Genomic DNA, 20,687 nt, shown 5'->3' with positions numbered 1-20,687 from the left:
AGAAAAATAATAAAAAGTAAAACTGTAAGAGAATATCAACACCATTAACTAGATAGTATCATCTAAAAATAACAAAAAAATTTACATATCGCTCTGGAGTACAGTCAGTAACATGTATACACACAGAAAGACACATATACTCCTTAATTATCATCTAGTTTGGTACTATGGTCAATTTGGAATCAAGGGGGAAAAAAGAGACAATGCATTGAAAGGTTAAAAAAAAAAATACACTCAAAGTTGATAACAATGATTTATGCATGTTCCCTCTCTACTTTATAGAATTCTGAAAGGTTGAAGGAGTAAATGCAGATGTTTATGTTCTTTATTCAAAAGCATGGTGTACCCCTTGATTTACCAAGACATCATTAATCAGAGATCACCAGGACATTAATTAACGGTGTATATTGGCTATGCATTGGTTTTCATGAGCAATGGGAAGAATTCAGATAGAATGGGAGCTGACACGTTATATATTTAAGTACTAATAATTTAAATCATAAATATTTCTGTTTAATGAAAGTGTACCCTCTGGGCAAAAGCTAATCTTAAAACCATTAAATTTTCACACTGAGCAACATCACAGAATTTCTTTCCCCAAGTAACCACTTGGCAAACTCAAATTTCCTGCTCCTTTATCTTGAAGTCCCTGGCCATGCTTTTAGAATTACCCAGAGGCAAACAGACATTAATAAACCCTTTTTTCTTGTTCTTGGGAGAAAAGTCACTTGTAAAAAGACAGAGATAGAGGAAGAAGTCTAGAAGCTAGAAAACTTCCACCTTGAGGTGACCCTGAAAGCATATAAGACCAAAAAAAAAAGCATAGATGCTCCTAAAAATGTTAAACAAACAATATTGTTTTTTATGCAGATATTGTAACTGAATCATTTTCTCCTTTTGAAGGAACAATACTCTTCAAGAGAAGGCCACTCCATCAAAGACAAGAGCACAGTACTCCCAAGATCTCAACAAGGAGGGGCAGGCCAAGGTTGCTTCTGATTCCTTGGGACCTTCTGTGATTCCAGGCTTGCCACCCCAAATTCAGGACCCCACCCTTCCAGGACAAAATCATTATAGTAATAAATTGCCTCCAGCTTCCATATATCAGCTAAGCATGTTTAACTATGAACGTCCAAAACACTTCCTTCAATCCCAAAATCCATGTGGCTCCAGACTGCAGCCTCCCGGACCGGAAACATCCAGCTATTCTAGCCAGACCAAACAGTCTTCCATTATCATCCAGCCCCGCCAATGCACAGAGCAAAGATTTTCTGCCTCCTCAACAGTGAGCTCTCACATCACCATGTCCTCCTCTGCTTTCCCTGCTTCTCTCCAGCAGCATGCTGGCCCCAACCCAAGCCAAAGGGTTACAGCCACCTATAACCAGTCCCCAGCCAGCTTCCTCAGCTCCATATTACCATCACAGCCAGACTATAGTAGCAGTAAAATCCCTTCTAATGTGGACTCCAAGTAAGTAAATTTTTTATATGTGTGACTATATACTGCATATACACTGAGCTCTTTCTGAGGAGTTGGGGGGGGGAGGTAATGTCCTAGTTAACTATTTACTATCTAAACAGGCAATGTGACCTCAGGGTCTCTTTCATCATTCTCCTAAAACACCTTGAACCAGGGTGCTGGCAGTAAGAATCATCTGACCCATTCTCTAATGTCCACACTAAGATAGACCCAAATCATCTATTACCACATACAATTACTTACCTATTATTTTCCATTTTCAGAAAAGGATTTCTAACATACCCAAGAACAGTGAACTATTCTCCCAGTTAGGTCCTCATGCTATAAATTTAATTGCTCTAGTTCTGGGCTCAGCAGAGATGAAGAGCACCTGTCTGCTCTTCCTCAGATAGGATTTCCTCTCGCATAAGCAGAGGCTATTAAATGTCTTCTTGGTCTTAGTCTTTTCTTCCTATCCATTTTCCCCTCTGATCCTGACTATCCATTTAGCTAAAAAAACAAAAAATGAAACAAAACAAAAAACCCAGTTTTTTAAATAAAACCTGTGATTCAGATGCTGAAGTATATGAATCTTCCTTACTATGATCAGAAGAAAGACTTGAATAGATAAATGACCTTAGGGTTCCCGTTAGTAATTAAAACCATGCTTTGTCCAAATTGGTCGAGCTGATTGTTCTGTCTAAATAAAGAGAAGACTACCTGGAGCCTTATGCAAACATGTACTACTTCCAAAGTCCTAAAACTATCCGAGGAGAATCTGATATGAATAAGGACACAGTGGTTGTGCTTTTTTAAAAACATGAACTAAATGCTCTGTGCTTATGCAAACCTAGAGCTATCAGTTTTCCTATCCGTTGGCTGGCTAAGACACCAGAGAATTAAATCAGAGGCATCTGAAAAACTGTCTGATGGAATATGTTTTGTTGCAGGCTTATCAACAGATTTGCTGAGATTCTCGATAATTTCTCAGTCTTCTCTGGAGGCTAATTTTTCTAGAGATTCCTATTGTTGGTAACAACTCCAGAAACTTAGTTGAACTAACTACAGCAATTCAACCTGCAAAGAATACTTTCCAACATTTAAAAAAATCAAAATGAAGAAAGCCAAAAACTTGTTAGAATCCTATATGTACTAGGCTGAACCATTTAAAATGGCTGATAGTCAACTATTATTTTTTACCTACAAAATGGCATTCATAAGTTTGAACTAATATTTTTAAAGAGACCTTTAAGAATTAAAAGCCCTCTTAGAAAGAATTCCCTCCAAAATTCCAATTATACCCATTATCCATTATCATACATTATAGATTTTTCTTGTTACATTTTAGCCAGACAATCATTTTCCATCTGGTTTTCCACTATTTTCAGATTTCCTATATGAGCATCTTTAAATCTAAAGTAACCTTTTCTGGGGGTCCCAGGACAAGAAAAAAAAAATAAGTAAAATAAAATAAACTTTTCTGACTATACTATTTTTCTTGGTCTTTCAACCCTATTCCAAATATGTGCCCAGAAAAGAAAACTGCAAATAAATAATAAAGAACCTCAACCATGTTCCTGGCTCTGTGACAGAACTAAGAGAAAAAGGCAAAAATGGAAAGTATAAGAAATAAGCATAGGAGGTCCCCAAACCAGAGATCAAAGATCCAGCTTTAGCTGTTCCATTTGCAGCAACCATAGATAACTCTTTTAATCTTCCCACAGCCACTTGATACTCATTCGGTGTCCAGCTGCACAGGGTGGAAAGCTCTGGCCCTTTGAACATTTGTGCACAACTCTCTCATTGTTATGGTGGGCTTTAGTTTGCCCTGCCTTCAAAAATAATCCCTTGGATTCTGACCTACATTGCTTTGAAACCTTTATTTAGCTTTTCACCAGAAGGAAACCCTTAAGCAAACATTTTATTCAGTCGATCAAACCAAAGGCTGGAAACTGAGAACTCTAATTCTAATTATTCCATTCAAAAAGCCTGCTGTGTGACATTCAGCATGTGTTCTTTACCTGCTCAGTGAGTCAGTTTTATGATTTATAACAAAATTAAGGATTTGGATGATTAATGATGGGGGGAAAAAAGACCTATAAAGCAGAGTGCAGGAATACTATTAGTTTATAAATATGAGCAAATACCTAGTCTTAACACTTAGGCCATCTATAAACTGAGAAGGGAATTCTGTGAATGAATTGACTAGGTCACATACATTATCAGTGATTCTCTGGCTTGGTTTTGATAACCCTTCAGGATTTCTCAGATATATTGTATTATACTATGACAGTCTAAAAACAAAATTATTTAATTCTAATTCACTTTAACAACATGTGACTTTTATAAAGTCGGCAGACTAACAAAAAAGAAAAAAGCTATGTGGTACCTGAGTGGTTTAGTTGGTTAAACACCCAACTCTTGGTTTTTGCTTAGGTCATGATCTCAGGGTCATAAAATTGAGCCTCACATCAGGCTCCACACTCAGTGCAGAGTCTGCTTGAGATTCTCTTCCTCTGCCTCTTCCCTCTGGCCCTCCCCTCACTCACTCTCACCCTTTAAAGTAAATAAAATCTTTTTTAAAATAGGCTATTCATATAGTTAGAATAATAGGAGATCTATAAGACCAAAGGAATTTTACTACTTTGACATGAAAATTCAATCTTAAAATCAAGAACAAAAACAAAAAACACACATACAACTCACTATTTATTTAAACACTTAGTCTGGGTGTTTACTTAACTAAGAACAAATCAGACTTTAGTTAAGCATTAACACAGACAAGTCCATGTTAGTGAAAATAAATATTACAATGGTGACTAATAAGCCGCCTTTTTAAATTCAGAATGTTTACAGTCTAGAGATTACTAATCAAGTCCCCAAAGCCAGAATTGAAACTCTGGTGCCTCTCTGAAGAGATACATTTCCACGGAGCTTATAAATTCTTTTAATGACCTTTGAGAATATCTGAATAGGAACAGGTCAGAAAAGAGATCCAGGCTGCCTCATCTCAATAACTGGAGAACGTTTATTTTCATAATGCTAAAATATTCACAGAGAGCAGTGACCAGTTATCCTGCATTAAACAGATACAAGCACACACCCTCAGGGCCCTAAATGAATAAACTAGGTGAAATCTGAACAAACAACTGTCAAAGTACGAGCTACCTAACAAATGTGATAATACAGGAATCCCTAAATACTGCACTCTGTCACAATCAACAGGGGAAGGTAGGGAGGGGTAAGACCATTTTTCAAGATAATTTAGGATTAGAACTTGAAATACTGATTGAAACCAAACTCTTCAACTGCTATTCAAATTTGCTTCTTTTCCCAAACCCCCTTTGTGCTCAGGTTACATTTCTTTCTCCTTCCTCCTATCATTCCTTTATTTCTCTAAAAATCACTTCAGCAGTGTTAAAGAAACCATTGTTACTGTAAAAACTATTTGTTATATAGTACCACGCTTGAATTATGTACAACAGGAAATTAAAAGGAACTGGAAATTAAAAGGAAAGCCAGATTATGTCAGCTGCAGACTCCATTCAAAGCGACAGAATATTCACTAAATACCAGTGGTTATATTGGTAAATGTTTAACAACCAGCTCTGGCGAAAGGAGTTAGGATTTGTGGTAGTAAACAACTTCCCCAGTATACATACTCCCATCACCACCAATTTCAAACTGTCAACATGAGATCACAGGGAGCTGACAATGGTATCCACCCATAAAACAAACTTAACAAATTCAATTCTAAGACTGGAAGAACTCTCAAGCTGCCAGTAACTAGACTTGCTCTCTCTCACTTCTTTAGGAAAGATCTTCAAGGAATGACATCCTCCTTATGACTAACCTAATTTGTTTCTCCAGCCACTAAATTTTAATTTTCCAAGACTTAAAAAAAAAAGAGGCTGGTAACCATTCTTACTAAATTCCTCTTGACTGTTACTAGAAAATTGTTTTTAATAACAGTAATAGTACTAAGTGGTAGATTCAGCTTATCTAAAGGTGGCTGACAGAATGAGGTAAATTACATTTTAGTACCACATCTTTCTCTGAAGATCTTTTTTAAAAATCTTTTTTCCGGGGGGAGGGTGGTGGTGCCTGGGTGGCTCAGTGGGCTAAATATCTTTTTTCTGGGGTACCTGGCTGGCTCAGTCAGATCATGTGAGTCTTGGTTTCAGGGTCCTGAGTTGAAGCCCCACGTGGGGTGTAGATTACTTAAATAAATAAAAACTTTTTAAGAAGTCTCTTTTTCTTTTTAAAGTTATCAACAACCCTCATTTGGCCAACCTGTAAATGCTAAACCATCCCAAAGTGCAAATGCTAAGCCCACTCCAAGGACTCCTGATCATGAAATACAAGGATCAAAAGAAGCTCTGATTCAAGATTTGGAGAGAAAACTAAAATGTAAGGACAGCCTTCTTCACAACGGAAATCAAGTAAGCAAAATATCTATTTTGCACAAAAAGCCCATCAGAGTATAAAATCTAATCCTAGTAAGAAAGCTCTTTCTGTCTCACAGACCTATAGCCTTATGATCCGCAAGGGATAAGGTTATCTAAAAAGAGGGACTATTCGGATCCAATACCAAATGAAAACATTGTGATACTTTGGATTTGGATCCAATACCAAATGAAAGCATGAAAACACCTCATAATTTTCAGTAGTAAAAGAAAGACACAAAAGAAGAATGTAAAACAACGTAAAAAAATGAAGCAAAAAAAGAAAAAGAAATCTTAATAATTTAATGAAAATTTTGTTTTAAGCATTACTCCTCATAAAATATGTCTAATGACAAAAAAACCAACAGTCAACTTTTTCACATACTTTGGTTTATACTACTGATAGACCCATAGCTATGAGATCTATGAAATAACTCTTCTGTACCCGCTGTACTAGTCACTTATCTCTTAAAAAGCACTATATACCTTAAATCCAAAAATATTTAACATACCAGCTGCACTGCTTTCAACCAGAAATCTGATGTTCAGTGTTGATTTAATAAAAGTTATTTCTCCATGTGAGAATATGCAGTACTGTATTCAAAGATGGAGCCAATGAGACCATGCAGAACAAAATGGAAGGTGAAGAATTTCCCCTTACTTAAGGGGATTATGCCTGCTTTTCCCAGAAGCAAGAGGAACACAGATGAGGGAAGGGGCACTAGAATGGAACAGAAATGCTTTGAATGAAAACAAAGTTTTAAAACGTAGTATATCTCTGTAATTCAATAGACAGAACCATACTTCTTTGGTATAATTCTTGGTGGTTTTAAGGTAAAGGAATACAAACAGCTTTTATTAAATCTCATTACTATCTCCTTAATGAATTTCTTTAAAGCGGCTCACATATGAGGAGAAGATGGCTCGCAGATTGCTAGGACCACAGAACGCAGCTGCTGTGTTTCAAGCTCAAAATGACAGTGAAGCACAAGATTCACCACAGGTAAATTATACTAATCTTTACCTAACTCGAATATTTTTCTTTCATATAATTTATAAATGTGTTTTTCCAAATGCTTATAAATACAGTTTGAAGCAAAATTCAATCACTTCCATGCTCCATTAGGTATAAAAAGCAGAGGCCACAATGAACTAAAATACACAGAAACTTAGAATTTTATCCCGTTTTCTGGTGCTCTAGTATCAGCATATGAAATGTCACAAAAAGAAAACACCAGAAAGCTAACAGTGTCACTTTTCATCTGGATATTTAGGGGTCTGTTACACTTACATTTAGAGCTCCTTTTCCAATGTCAGCAGGGATAGAGAATTTATGAGTTGTAAACCTTTAACAGGACAGAAGTTAAAACTCTAAGCCAAAGTAATTATAACCTTTTCTCATAAGCTGTTTATCATTTCAATGTCTTAAAATTGTGGAACTAATGAAACATCCAATTCCGTTTTTGTATTCAAAAATGCTTCTTATTAAAAACAAAACAAGGAACAATAAAAAAGCCTTGAGTAATGGCTCAAACATTAACAAAAGGATCTTTTCCAAGAATGGATAAACTTTAGGAAGGGCATAAAGTGAATATCCCACAGGCTTATTTTTTTAAAATATTTTATTTATTTATTTGACAGAGATCACAAGTAGGTAGAGAGGCAGGCAGAGAGAGAGGGGGAAGCAGGCTCCCCACTGAGCAGAGAGCCCGATGTAGGGCTCTATCCCAAGGCCCTGAGAGGACCTGAGCCAAAGGCAGAGGCTTAACCCACTGAGCCACCCAGGCACCCCCAGGCTTTTTTCTGATCAATTTCATTCTAAAAAGTAAACTTAACCCTGAAGAGAAATATAGAGTTGGAGAAACAGACTCATTTCTTGTCAAAAGTTCCAAAAGAAACCAGAAGCCAATGTGATGAAACTGGGCACCCAAGAACTCCAAGCTTCTAAACACAGGAAGCTAAAAATAGGATTTTGTTTCTGTTAAATGCAACTACTAAAAAGGATGGAGCAGGGTCTAACAGTGCAACTAATTAGAAAATTAGAACTTGAATCTCTGGGTACTCAACAGTTCATACATTCATTCAATTAATTATTTTACATGGAGCACCTACTGTGTGTTGGGCTCTGAACTGGTACAGATTACAGCAAGAAGATGGGAAACTGCCTCTATTAGTAGAAGTAACTCAAAGCAATGTTATATTGATGGTGTATATTATAAATTCAGTGTATGATTCTGAAGGCAAGAATCTATCATTTCTCTCATTTATTCTTTAAAAACATTAAAATAAAAGTGATGGGGCGCCTAGGAGACTCAGAGGGTTAAAGCCTCTGTCTTCAGCTCAGGTCATGATCTCAGGGTCCTGGGATCGAGCCCCACATCAGGCTCTCTGCTCGGCAGGGAGCCTGCTTCCTCCTCTCTCTCTCTCTCTGCTGGCCTCTCTGCCTACTTGTGATCTCTATTTGTCAAATAAATAAATAGATAAATAGATAAATAGATAAATAAATAAATAAAAATGATGGTACCAAGAAAAAAGACAACAGCAAAACATACCATTATGAAATCAGAAAGGATAAATCTTAGGGTTTTTTGGTATGCTTCAAATACTCTAATAATCCAAAATGTCATCAGTTTACATAAAACTGAAATATTATACCTCTGAATATGAATATATACATACTCAAACTATCACTATAGGAAAAATTTAAAAATTTGGATATTTTGGGTTTAATCAGATTATTTTTATTTTTTACCAAAAAGTTGATTTGATAAATGAATTTTGACACGTTGCTTAGAGAACCTTAAGACTAGCCAATAATTGTTAGTTATAAGAATTTTAAACTTTTTTTTTTAAGATTCATTTATTTGAGAGAGAGAGAGAAATCACAAGTAGGCAGAGAGAGACAGGGAAGCAGCCCTCTGGCTGAGCAGAGAGCCCAATGCAGGGCTCAATCCCAGGACCCTGACATCATGACCCGAGCCGAAGGCAGAGGCTTAACCCATGGAGCCACCCAGGTGCCCCTAAAGTTATAAGAATTTTAAAATGACCAAATACATTAAACATATTCATCCCAAAATAAATTATTTGTACTCATATTTGCTGCATTGCTATATAGATGTTTTCCAGATATTTGGATATGGATATATTTTTCACTAGTCTCCACTACTATGCCAAACACAGTAAAACACACAAAATAAGCACCAAGTATTTGGTCATTTAATTATGGTTTCCGTCAATTTCTGGTTTTATTCTCAAATGGAAATAATTTTCCAGTGCTTAAATATAAACCCCAAAAGATATCTGCTTAAATATACCTTTATTAAGCAGGAAGTAATTAATTTTGTTTTTCAAACCTTCTCAGAGCTCTACACATCTTTCATGATGTCTATTATGATTCTGTGCCATGAGCTAAAAAGAGAAGTATTTTCCAGTCTAATATGTGTTAATTGCTGTTGGTGCACTTTTGAGCAGTGGGCATAATACCCTGTATCAACTGCCAACACAAGTGACTTCATGTCTATTCCTGTTTTACTAAAGGACAATCTGTACTATGTGTTCCCATTTCAAATACACCAGGGTGACACATCACCCTTTGTTGTAAAACAGTCACATGAAAAATGAACCACCAGGAATTCCAAGGCTAGCTAATTTTCATATATTATACCTGTTGAACGGTCCTATTAATTCTGGGGATTTCTTGCTGAAGTATTAGAAGCTCAGTGCACTATATTCTAGTCGCTTAACAGTTAACCCTTGAACAATGCAGGAGTTAGGGGTGCTGAGCCCCCCTCATATAGTGCAAATCCACATATAACTTCTGACTCCCCAACAACTATTAGCCCACTGCTGACCAGAAGCCTTACTAGTAAATAGGTTAACACATATTTTGTATACTATATTTATTACATACTATATTCCTAAAATAATCTATAGGGAAAAGATGCTGAGAAAATACATTTAAAGTACTGTACTGTAGGAGCACCTGGGTGGCTCAGTCAGTTAAGCATCAGGCTTCAGCTCAGGTCATGATCCCAAGGTCCTGGGATCAAGCCCTGCATTGGGTTCCCTGCTCAGCAAGAAGCCTGCTTCTCCCTCTTCCATTCCCCTGCTTGTGTTCCCTCTCTCACTGTGTCTGTCTCTGTCAAATGAATAAAATCTTAAAAAAAAAATAAAGTACTGTACTGTATTTATCTTTCAAAAAAACTCACATATAAGTGAACCTGTATAGTTCAAACTACTGCTGTTCAAGGTTCAACTATATATAGAATTAACGACTGCACAAAAACAGGAGAGAAATGCTCAACCAAGACTACTTAATTCTGCTTCATTTCAAGCTAACAACCACGTTAACATTCTCACTTTGTTTTAATTTCAAGCAGCACAACTCAGAACATGCACGACTGCAAGTTCCTACATCACAAGTAAGGTAAAAAAAAAAAATTCTCAATCTTAAAGAAACATTTTGCTACCAAAAATATTTCCAGCTTAAAAATGTAATATTTGGGGGGCGCCTGGGTGGCTCAGTGGGTTAAGCCGCTGCCTTCGGCTCGGGTCATGATCTCAGGGTCCTGGGATCGAGTCCCGCATCGGGCTCTCTGCTCAGCGGGGGGCCTGCTTCCCTTCCTCTCTCTCTGCCTGCCTCTCTGCCTACTTGTGATCTCTCTCTCTGTCAAATAAATAAATAAAATCTTTAAAAAAAAAATGTAATATTTGGGGGTGCGCCTTGGTTGCCCAGTGGGTTAAGCCTCTGCTTTTAAAAAAAAAATGTAATATTTGGGGCAACTGGGTGGCTCAGTGGGTTGATGCCTCTGCCTTCGGCTCCGGTCATGGTCTCAGGGTCCTGGGATCGAGCCCCGGGTCGAGCTCTCTGCTCAGCGGGGAACCTGCTTCCTCCTCTCTCTCTGCCTGCCTTTCTGCCTACTGGTAATCTCTATCAAATAAATAAATAAAATTTTTTTAATGTAATATTTACAAAGCCTTGCCTCCTACACCTTTTATTTAAAAAACGTGAATTTTCTAATGTCTGAGAGGATGGTCAAAATTTTTATCCATTAATTCTTAGAACTATCTCAGAGGGTTTTTTTTATATGTTTTGGTCAAATAAGCCAGGACCACATGTCTATGTTAAGAAAGTTCATGATAATTGAAACCCAATTCCAATTACTAAATCATTGCACATGGTAAGAACCATCCATGGGGTACTCTGCGTTTTAATCAGTTTTTCTGTCAATTTACAGCTTTGTACAAAAAACAGAAAGATGTATAATTTGTATCAAATGTTTTTAAATTGCTACCATTTCTAATAATCATTAAATACGCCATGTCCTAAGGTCTCTCTATTGTTATTACACTACCGCATAAAACAGTATAGACTCTGGGAGTTCCAATACAATGGCTTAACTGTATTTGTGTAAAAGGAAGAACAATGACAACTTTCCTACAGAGTGATTATTAAAATATTTTTGTAGAAGCAGATCGTCTTCAAGGGGAGATGTGAATGATCAGGATGCAATCCAGGAAAAATTTTACCCACCTCGTTTCATTCAAGTACCAGAGAACATGTCAATTGAAGAAGGAAGATTCTACAGAATGGATTTCAAAGTAAGAGTTCAAAAATACTGGAGGAAAATTAACAAGATACTGTGTTTTGAAAAATGTCCTCTTCCAAATTTGAGAGGCAGGGCAGGGGGTCATGGGGGCTAGGGAGGGAAAAAATGAAACAAGATGGGATTGGGAGGGAGACAACCAATAAGAGACTCAATCTCATGAAATACTAAGGGTTGCTTGGGGGTAGGGGAGTAGGGATAGGGTGGCTGGGTTATGGACATTGGGGAGGTATGTGCTATGGTGAGTGCTGTGAAAAGTCTAAGACCGATGATTTACAGATCTGTACCCCTGGGGTAAATAATACATTATATGTTAATAAACATTTTAAAAGTCCTCTTCCTGGGGTGCCTCGGTGGCTCAGTAGGTTAAAGCCTCTGCTTTCGGCTCAGGTCATGATCCCAGGGTCCTGGGATGGAGCCCTACATCAGGCTCTCTGCTCAGCAGGGAGCCTGTCTCCCTTCCTCTCTTTGCCTGTCTACTTGTAATCTCTGTCTGCCAAATAAATAAATAAAATCTTAAATTTAATAATAATAAATAAATAAACAAATAAGTAAATAAAAAGTCTTCTTTCTCTTCATAACTTGCTACACACCTAGGGCACCTGGGTAGCTCCGTAAGTTAAGTGTCCAACTTTTGATTTCGGCTCAGGTTATGATCTCAGGGTTGTGAGACCAAGCCCCATTTTGTGCTCTGTGCTGGGCATGGAGCCTATTTAAGAGTCTCTCTTCCCCTCTACCCCTTCCCACCCCTCTAACAAAATAAATAAATAAATAAATAACTTACTGTACACCTTAACAAGTAACATGTATAGTAGGTGAGAACAAAAATTCTGGAGCTAAGCTTACCTGGGTTTGAATCTTGGCTCTGCCACTATTCAGCTGTGTAACCTTACTTAAGACAGTCAACCTCGGTGCTTTTTGTCTCATCTGTAATATGGAGTAACAAATGTACCTACCTCATAAAGTTGTTATGAGGATTAACTGAGTAAACAGGCATAAGGTACTCACAATAGTGCCCACTCCATACTAAAGACATAAGTGAAGCTACCAAAATGATAGGATTTCTAAAGCAAAATTCCTCTTTAATTCTTCTCCATTAAAAAATTCAAGCCAAGCTGCTCACTTGGCCTAGAAGAGTTCTTCAAGCTAGAAGAGATCTTTAGAAAGACCTACATTTTTATTATCCTCATGGAATCCTTTTCTTACGTCTTCTGGATTCCTTATGAATGAAAGTATATGAATTTAACTGTTATGGGTTATAGTAAAACACTTAACAAACTAGCATTTAAACAGCAGAATTACAGCTCAAGGGCACTCTGTTTTGGTAAAGTCATTCATTAGATCAGCAATCATGACATGCATGTCCCTCTGGGACATCATCTGCAGTCATCATAATCGAAAAAAGCCAGAGGACTTCATATTTCTTGTGGAGACCTATATAACATAAATTAATGTTCTAAATATAGTAACTGGGAGATCTTAAGGAGCCTGAGGTTACATATGGAAGGGTTAGATATGGTTTGAAGTAGTCTGAAAATATTAAATTCAACTCAAGAGTTTTAATTTCCACTGTTTTTGTTAAGAAATTGTTGAAACCAAGTACCTTTTTAAGATCTTCTTCGCATTTTGAACCACAAACCCACTCAGATACTGGAATTGTTTAAATTTATAAATGGACAAATAGGTTCCAGTGATGATATAATTTAAAATTCTGTCATCTCCTTCTTGTGTTTTCCTTTCCAGGTAAGCGGACTGCCAGCTCCTGATGTGTCATGGTATCTGAATGGAAGACCAGTTCAATCAGATGATTTTCACAAAATGATAGTGTCTGAAAAGGGTTTTCATTCACTCATCTTTGAAGTGGTCAGAACTTCAGATGCAGGTGCTTATGTGTGTGTTGCCAAGAATAGAGCAGGAGAAGCCACCTTTACTGTGCAGTTGGATGTCCTGGGTAAGCCTTCAAAGAGATCTTCAAGAGTTCCTTAATATCCAGCAGTATTTTTAAAAACAAGTGTTGAAAAAGAAAAGCCCAGATGACTTATTTAAGGTTAATGTCTACACAACCCAAAAGAATGCCAATTTTTATCTAAAAGTCACAGAATGGTGGGGAGGGGGGAGGGAGCATTTTTGAGAGAAACTCTGTGAAATTTCAAGGACAGACCTAGAACTAAAGCTTTTCAGGAAAGGAAATAAAGATATGGTGCAATTTTGGACAAAATAAGACAGTACAGGTGACCCTTAAACAACATGGGCTTGAACACCACATGTCCACTTACATGCAGACTGTTTACAACACAGTATGTTATTTTCACTTACGATGTTTTAAATAATATTTTTTTCCTCTGGTGTACTTCACTTTAAGAATATAATATATAATACATAGTAACATATAAAATATGTGTTAATTGACTACTTATAATTTCAGTAAAGCTTCCAGTCAAGAGTATGTTATTAGTAGTTAAGTTTCTGGGAAGTCAAAAGTTACATATGGATCTCTGACTGCATGTGGTGGGGTGGGGTGCTTCAACACCCCGCGTTGTTCAAGGGTAAACTATATAAGCATTTCTAAATATAACTGAAGGATCTTAAAGTAGAAAACATTAGTCTGGCCGTATCTCTGATCTATAATCCAAAATAATCTGATTCTTACCTTTATAGAACTGTCATGGTCACACATAATTTAAAACTGAGGAATAAATATTAACTTTTAACCTTAGTTTATACTTCTTTTTACTAGAAACTAGTCTCTATAACGAAAACACACCTACTTGCTTTAGAAAAACAGATATGGCTAACTAAACTCATGTCTCAAATTTGTTTTCAGTAAGGCAGTTTCTTACAAAACTTAGGTACTGTTTTAATATATTACAATTTAAGGGCTTTAAATATATATTACATTTGTAATGGTTTAAGTCGTGGCATAATGCAAAAGAGATACTTTGCTACAATTCACTGTTGATTATATAAAATCTTCGTAAGTTAAAGGATGGACAATTTCCTTAAGTTTGCATTCTACTCAGATTAATGAAAAACCTTTAAGATTATTCTATGATATAATAATGGGTCTCACTCTAAGGCAAAAAGAAGTGATTTGGGAATCAAAAAAAGATCCAATTCAGGTGATTAAGGTCTAAGCAAATCTTTTTGTGCCAATAGCTCCAGAAATACTGTAACACTAGAGCTAAAAGAGGCCTTGGCAGACATCTGTCCAATTTCATTTCTCCTCAGAAAATAAAGGGTTACAGTAGTATATAATTTCCTCTTTTCCTTCAGGTAATTAGAGAAATGACATACCAACTACAGATATTTGTATACTATTTTACAGTTTATAAAATATTTCTTCATTATCTCAGCTGATCCTCACAGTATTTTGAGTAGTAGTGGGAGGCAGAGCAGTCACTATTACCTGTATTCCTTTTAAAATGGGTTTTCTAGATGACTGGGTGGCTCAGTTGGTTAAGCCACTGCCTTTGGCTCAGGTCATGATCCCAGAGTCCTGGAATTGAGTCCCACATCAGGCTCCTCGCTCGGCGGGGAACCTGTTTCTCTCTCCACCTTTGCCTGCCACTCTACCTGCTTGTGTGCATGCTCTCTCTTTCTCTGACAAATAAATAATAAATAAATAATCTTTACAAGACCAGTGCTCTAACCCCTGAGCTATAGGGCCAATAAATAATCTTTAAAGTGGGTTTTCTATTTATCTGTTCTACAATAGATAAAACTGAGCCTCAGAGAAACCAAACAAATTTTTCCCAATTTGGCATGGCTTATGGGGCAAATAGACAATTTGAACCTAAGTTGTCTAGTCTTGCCACCACCCATGATACCTCCTTACTGAAGAGACATAAATGAAAATATAACTTAAATTCTTTGAATGAAACATGATTATAAATTCAATGCAACATTACATTACTGTTTTAGAACTCTATTTGGTATAATACAAAATCATACTACTACACATTGTTTTAACATTTGAAATTTGAAAAAAAATTTCAAAATTTATGCTAAAACATAAAGCTTCCAATCTTCTTGAGTTACGGTTTTTTAAAACTTTTGTATTAACACACAAATTTCATAATACCTTGGTTTAACTTATTTTCTTTTTATAATATTCTCAATATTTGAATTCTTTTTTATTAATACGTAGCAAAAGAACATAGAAGAGCACCAATGTTTATCTACAAACCACAGAGCAAAAAAGTTTTTGAGGGAGACTCAGTGAAGCTAGAATGCCAAATCTCAGCTGTACCTCCACCAAAGCTTTTCTGGAAAAGAAATAATGAAATGGTACAATTCAACACTGATCGAATAAGGTAGGATAAGTATTTTTAGACGTAACTGCAGTTTATTTGGGTGATTCCAGTTGTACCTGAAATGTATTATAAGTGGCATGCTTTTGTAATCTCACTTTGTCTAGTTTTTAAAACATGGAGAGGAAATACAATAAACCTCATTAATCCACTAATCAAAACTTTAGGGCATAAAGCTAGGATTTACCTTTTAACTAACCATAAAGAAAGACGGCTCAAGGAAATAATGACACAAACAAAATTAAAGGGGGGAATTAAACTCAATAAAGCCAATAGCTATTTGGCACTGACTAGGTACCATTTCCAAATGGTTCATTTTCTTACAGTCTGTCCCTCTGGGTCAGAGGCATCAAAAAAAAAGTTTCACAGGAAAATTAATACCTATACTTCATTGTTTTATTACTGTTTCTTTTCAGTTTATATCATGATAACTCTGGAAGAGTTACTTTACTGATAAAAGATGTAAACAAGAAAGATGCTGGGTGGTATACTGTGTCTGCAGTTAATGAAGCTGGAGTGACCACGTGTAACACAAGATTAGATGTTACAGGTATGTCATGCTATCAACCCAGGGACTTAATCAGACAGATTTAATAAAAAACACAAATCCCAGCATAATAGAAGAATAATCAGTTGTGACTTTTTTTTTTCTTTTCCTGTCTGATACTGAATATCTAGGGCAACCCATTTGTTTAGAACAGATTTTCTGAATTAACCTCTTTTTTATCTTATTTCAGTCCGTCAAAACCAAACTCTTCCAGCTCCTAAGCAGTTACGTGTTCGACCAACTTTCAGCAAATATTTAGCACTTAATGGTAAAGGTCTGGACGTGAAACAAGCTTTTAACCCTGAAGGAGAATTTCAGCGTCTAGCAGCTCAATCTGGACTTTATGAAAGTGAAGAACTTTAATGAGGTTACCAACACTGGAAAACATAGCTACATTATTAGTAATATATTCAATTAAATTTTTAAAACAAATCCATAGCTGTATTAACAGATTATGGCTTTAATTAGGTAATATAACTAATATATATTTATAATATTTATCCTTTGACTCTTGCACATTCTATCTTCTTCTCTGGTTTGTGAAGCCCATGGAAAATCTGGGTATATGGGTTTGTAATTGTAGAAGACTATCTTAAAATGCGATATTTTAACATTTAAGTCATACACATTTAACAATTACAGGTTATGAATTCATATTGACTATTTAAGCACATCTAATGCTTGTAATAAGGTTTACTGGTTCTGCTTTCTAAATACTGTTTCACCCATTTTCTCTTATAGGAATACTAACATGGTATAGATTATCTGAGTGTTCCATATTTCAATATCAAAAGAGAATAAAATTTCAAATATTTAAAACAGACTGTCTTCACAAAAGTGTAGATCTTTACAATATAAATTCTGGTTTCGATATGCTATACAACACTCAACAAAATCTAAGAATAACAAGCTCCAAAAAAAATCAACAATATTATGTTCTAGAACTGTCTCAATGAAGCTCACTTACAGCTCAGTCAATTCTTTCAGAAATTAAGCTAGACTTTCCATGGTTTGCACTTCAAAAGCAAGCAACCACAATAACTAAATCCTGACAGAATTTCTCCTGAAATTGTGATTTTGTTTTAACCAAAAAAGCCCCTAAGTCTTCAAGACCCTTGAATCTACTGAGCTCAATGGAAAAGGAATAGTTTGTAGAATCATCTGCTTAATTCTTACATTTCATGTAAATTTGAATGCCTGGGGTGTGGAGGTGGGTATCCTCCTACATTTCAAGTTCATATAACCTATTACATTAGAAAACATAATTTTGTGAGCATCTGAGAGTCTAAGTACAGGAAAGGAAAAATCCTTTTATTGCACTATTCCTTAAGCTAGGACACCTGTCCTTTCTTCTCAGGCCTCCGGTCCACTGGCCATGGCCTTTTGCTAGGCCTCTCCTGTTCCTTTTATCATTGGTAGTCTTTGACCGTCTCTGCTCTGTGGCCTCGGTTTGTTCTTTATCTACACATAAAATAGCATTTATCAACATCACTCGACATCTCCTTCAGGGAAATAACAAAAGCGGCTTTATTTTTTCCTTCCCCAACAGCTTGATGGTTTTCTTTGCTGGCTGCCCCGGGGCCTTTCTAAATTCCATTTCATTTTCCTTTTTTCCAACATGAGACTCTCTCCTGTCTCATATCCTGGCAGGGTTCTGGACGCCTTAATTTACAGCCAAAGGTCTTTGGTTTACAAACCTTCCCATCTTTGCAAAGCTTCCGGGCCAGATGTGAGTCTGGGCTCCCCAGGTCTCCTGTTTGGCCTACTCTTCCACATAATCACTTCAGAGCTGGATTTTTTTTTTTTTCCATTCTACTTTATCGTTTTCTTTAGCCCCATTGGGTGGCAAGAGGGGTGGAAGCTATTTTCTAGCAGCAGCTCTCAGTTAACGAGAACCCATGTCTGCAAGCAGCAGCGGCAGAGTGGGCGCTTGGTTAGGAACTCGGGCTCTGGCGTCCAGCCGACCTGCCCCGACCACCTGTGCACTTCGGTAAATCACTGACCCTCTCAGCGCCTCGGCGTCTCCAGACCTAAAATGAGGATAAAACACCTACCTTTCAGGAAGGGGGGATGTGAAGACTAAACAAGCCAATAAATGTAAAAGGTGTTCAAGACACAGTAGCCCGTTAGAATTAATTACTACGAATTTTACGACCAACCCCAGGCCCCAAACCAGGGTCGCCGGAGATGCCGGCCCTCCGCCAGAAAAAAAGACGCCGCAGTTTCCAGCCCCGCCTCAGCCGCCGGCTTGCCAGAGCGTCCGCGGTCCGCATGCGCGCTGGCCACTTGTAGCGCGGATTGCGCTGGTGCAGGACCGTGAGGGTTTGCGCAGGCGCAGGATCTAAGTGGCGCGGGTCGCAAAGTTACGCGCAAGCGCGGCCGCCCGAGGAGGTCGAACGGGCGTCGTTGTCCAGGTCGGCCATGGCTGAGGCGTCGCGGTGGCACCGAGGCGGTGAGGGGTAATCCTAGGGAGTTGTAGGCAGGGCCGATTCGGCAGTGACAAGTACGGTGGAAGGAACTATGTAGCCCCGTATCTCTTCATGAAAGACAGCACGTTTAGCCCTCACAGTCTCCCCTTGAGAATGGGTGCACAGGGGTCCCGTTTCACAGATGGGAAAACTGAAGCCATGAGGCGATATGGCACCCCCCCCCCTTGCCTGAGGCTCGAGCCGGGGTTTGTTACTCGATGCGCAGATACCGTCACTAGGCCATTCGGCGAAGTCCGTCTTTGATCTAGGGAGTATTTCCTCCGTAGAAGAACCCCAGGTCGAGTCATTTTCCCCCTCCAGCAGAAGCCAGCCTTCCCAAGAAGCAATATAGAAGGTAGAGAATACGGTTAGGGACAGATGAGGGATTTTTTCTTTTTCTTTTTCCTTTGTGTGTGTGTGTGTGTATTTTTTTTCACTTTCAGAGAGGACTTGCGAGAGAATGTCCGTGTAGTACATAAAATTCATTAGTGCTCAGTCACAGAATGACTGCCCGCTCACCCCTCAAGGGAAGTGCGAGTAATTCCTCCTCCTCCGCAAAAATGAGAATAAAAAAATAACCAGTAGCCGTTGGAGCTTTCCTTCATACAGTGTATCAGCTACAAGTGGCTGTGTTTTCCCATCATCGTTATTTATGTACTTTATAAATTGCATAATAATGTAAGGAAACCATTTGTTTTGTGTCTCACAGGGACTCCGAAACCTAACCTGCATTACAGTAAGGAAGTAGAAATTAGAACCACACTTCAGGAATTGGCACTCTACTTTATTTTTTTAATAAACCTATGTATATGTAAGTATACAGATGTAGGTGAAGACACTGAACTAAGAAGTTTATGTGGAGGTGAAAAATAAAACATGTACTTCATAAAGCATAGGCTCTCAGACTAAGACTTCTAAAAAAAGTAACACATTTTAGACTTACTTAAATTAATTTAGATTGACACTGTTTCAATCTCTTAAAGGGCGAAGCTTTAGGTCACAGGTGTAATGAAAAGCTTTCATAGTCAACGTTGATAGAATTATGACTTGAGTTTTCAGTTCAATCTTAAAAATATAATTATGCCCTTGAGTTGGCAATTCTGATGTGATTTCTGTTAGAGCCGCATGGATGCATTAGTTCAGTTTCATAGGTCGTACTACAAATGAGGCCAAAGAAGTTAGTCTTGATGTCTGCTTCTTTCCCTGAACTATTGTACAGTTTATAATAAAATATGCTGGTGCAGAGTCACAGAACATACGGATCAATGCAAGTTTTTAAGGAGACTGGGAAAACCTCTCAGTCTGCATTTCTCCTACCTGTGGGTCAAAAGCATTGACTAAATCTTTATCAAAGAGCATTTCATCATTAGAATGCCCAACAAACAGTAGGTGTAAGCTCATTGGCCAGACTTCTCTCATGTTGATATGGCCTGCATACTGGCAATTACATATCAGTTAACTATTTGGTATCATAGGAGTGAGTTTGAGTCAGCTTGATTAAAAAGACAACTCTAGATCTTCTAAATTAAGACATTTTAGAATGGTTTTGAAATGCTTATTACAGAACATTCAGGGAATGGAAAAAAACAAAAAGATCATAGTTTCATTATTCACAGACAACAAACCTTTTTATAATTAGGAAAAATTGAAAGCAACTTAAATCTTCCAACAGAGGATTTGTTAAAAAAAAAAAAACAGGATTTGTTTAGCATTTTGGTATATACAGTGAAATAATATGGAATATTAAAGCATGGCATAGGCTCATGTGCCATAGAATAATGTTGAAGATAGATAATTGGTAAAAACTAAGTCTTCTAGATTAAAAAAAAAAGAAGAAGAAACGTATTTAGTCA

The 20,687-nt window shown here is 37.3% G+C and overlaps 2 protein-coding genes and 1 long non-coding RNA gene across 6 annotated transcripts in view; 2 read left to right on the top strand and 1 right to left on the bottom strand.

Moving 5' to 3' along the window:
* The window catches only part of LOC122891386, a 33,772-nt gene extending 20,425 nt beyond the window's left edge, over positions 1-13,347 (bottom strand). For both annotated transcript variants that reach the window (XR_006381282.1, XR_006381281.1), the window contains exon 1: positions 13,113-13,347. This is a non-coding gene — a long non-coding RNA (uncharacterized LOC122891386). The remainder of the gene's footprint in view (positions 1-13,112) is intronic.
* MYOT (myotilin) lies at positions 1,115-16,729 on the top strand. Of its 2 annotated transcripts, none has more exons than XM_044226981.1 (9): positions 1,115-1,470; positions 5,726-5,900; positions 6,802-6,906; positions 10,283-10,329; positions 11,372-11,504; positions 13,253-13,460; positions 15,657-15,822; positions 16,236-16,369; positions 16,557-16,729. In XM_044226981.1, the coding sequence occupies exons 1-9, from the start codon at positions 1,115-1,117 to the stop codon at positions 16,727-16,729; spliced, it is 1,497 nt and encodes a 498-aa protein (XP_044082916.1). The 2 variants fall into 2 exon arrangements, with proteins under 2 accessions (XP_044082916.1, XP_044082907.1); XM_044226972.1 differs by having other exon boundaries at positions 10,280-10,329.
* A 2,058-nt stretch (positions 16,730-18,787) lies between these two features.
* PKD2L2 (polycystin 2 like 2, transient receptor potential cation channel) overlaps positions 18,788-20,687 on the top strand; it is a 41,527-nt gene continuing 39,627 nt past the window's right edge. For both annotated transcript variants that reach the window (XM_044226914.1, XM_044226909.1), the window contains exons 1-2: positions 18,788-18,818; positions 19,544-19,645. In XM_044226914.1, the coding sequence (XP_044082849.1) occupies positions 18,788-18,818; positions 19,544-19,645 (133 nt within the window). The remainder of the gene's footprint in view (positions 18,819-19,543; positions 19,646-20,687) is intronic.

Source organism: Neovison vison, chromosome 1, assembly GCF_020171115.1.
Source record: "Neovison vison isolate M4711 chromosome 1, ASM_NN_V1, whole genome shotgun sequence".
NCBI classification, from domain to species: domain Eukaryota; kingdom Metazoa; phylum Chordata; class Mammalia; order Carnivora; family Mustelidae; genus Neogale; species Neogale vison.
This window is presented reverse-complemented; position numbering and strand designations above follow the sequence as displayed.

Excerpts from the sequence above, each read along its gene's own strand:
- MYOT (XM_044226972.1), top strand. The coding sequence starts at position 1,115 with ATGTTTAACTATGAACGTCCAAAACACTTCCTTCAATCCCAAAATCCA. Across the intron at positions 6,907-10,279 it reads AAGCACAAGATTCACCACAG|CAGCACAACTCAGAACATGC; the intron begins GTAAATTATACT and ends TTTAATTTCAAG. Across the intron at positions 11,505-13,252 it reads TCTACAGAATGGATTTCAAA|GTAAGCGGACTGCCAGCTCC; the intron begins GTAAGAGTTCAA and ends TTTCCTTTCCAG.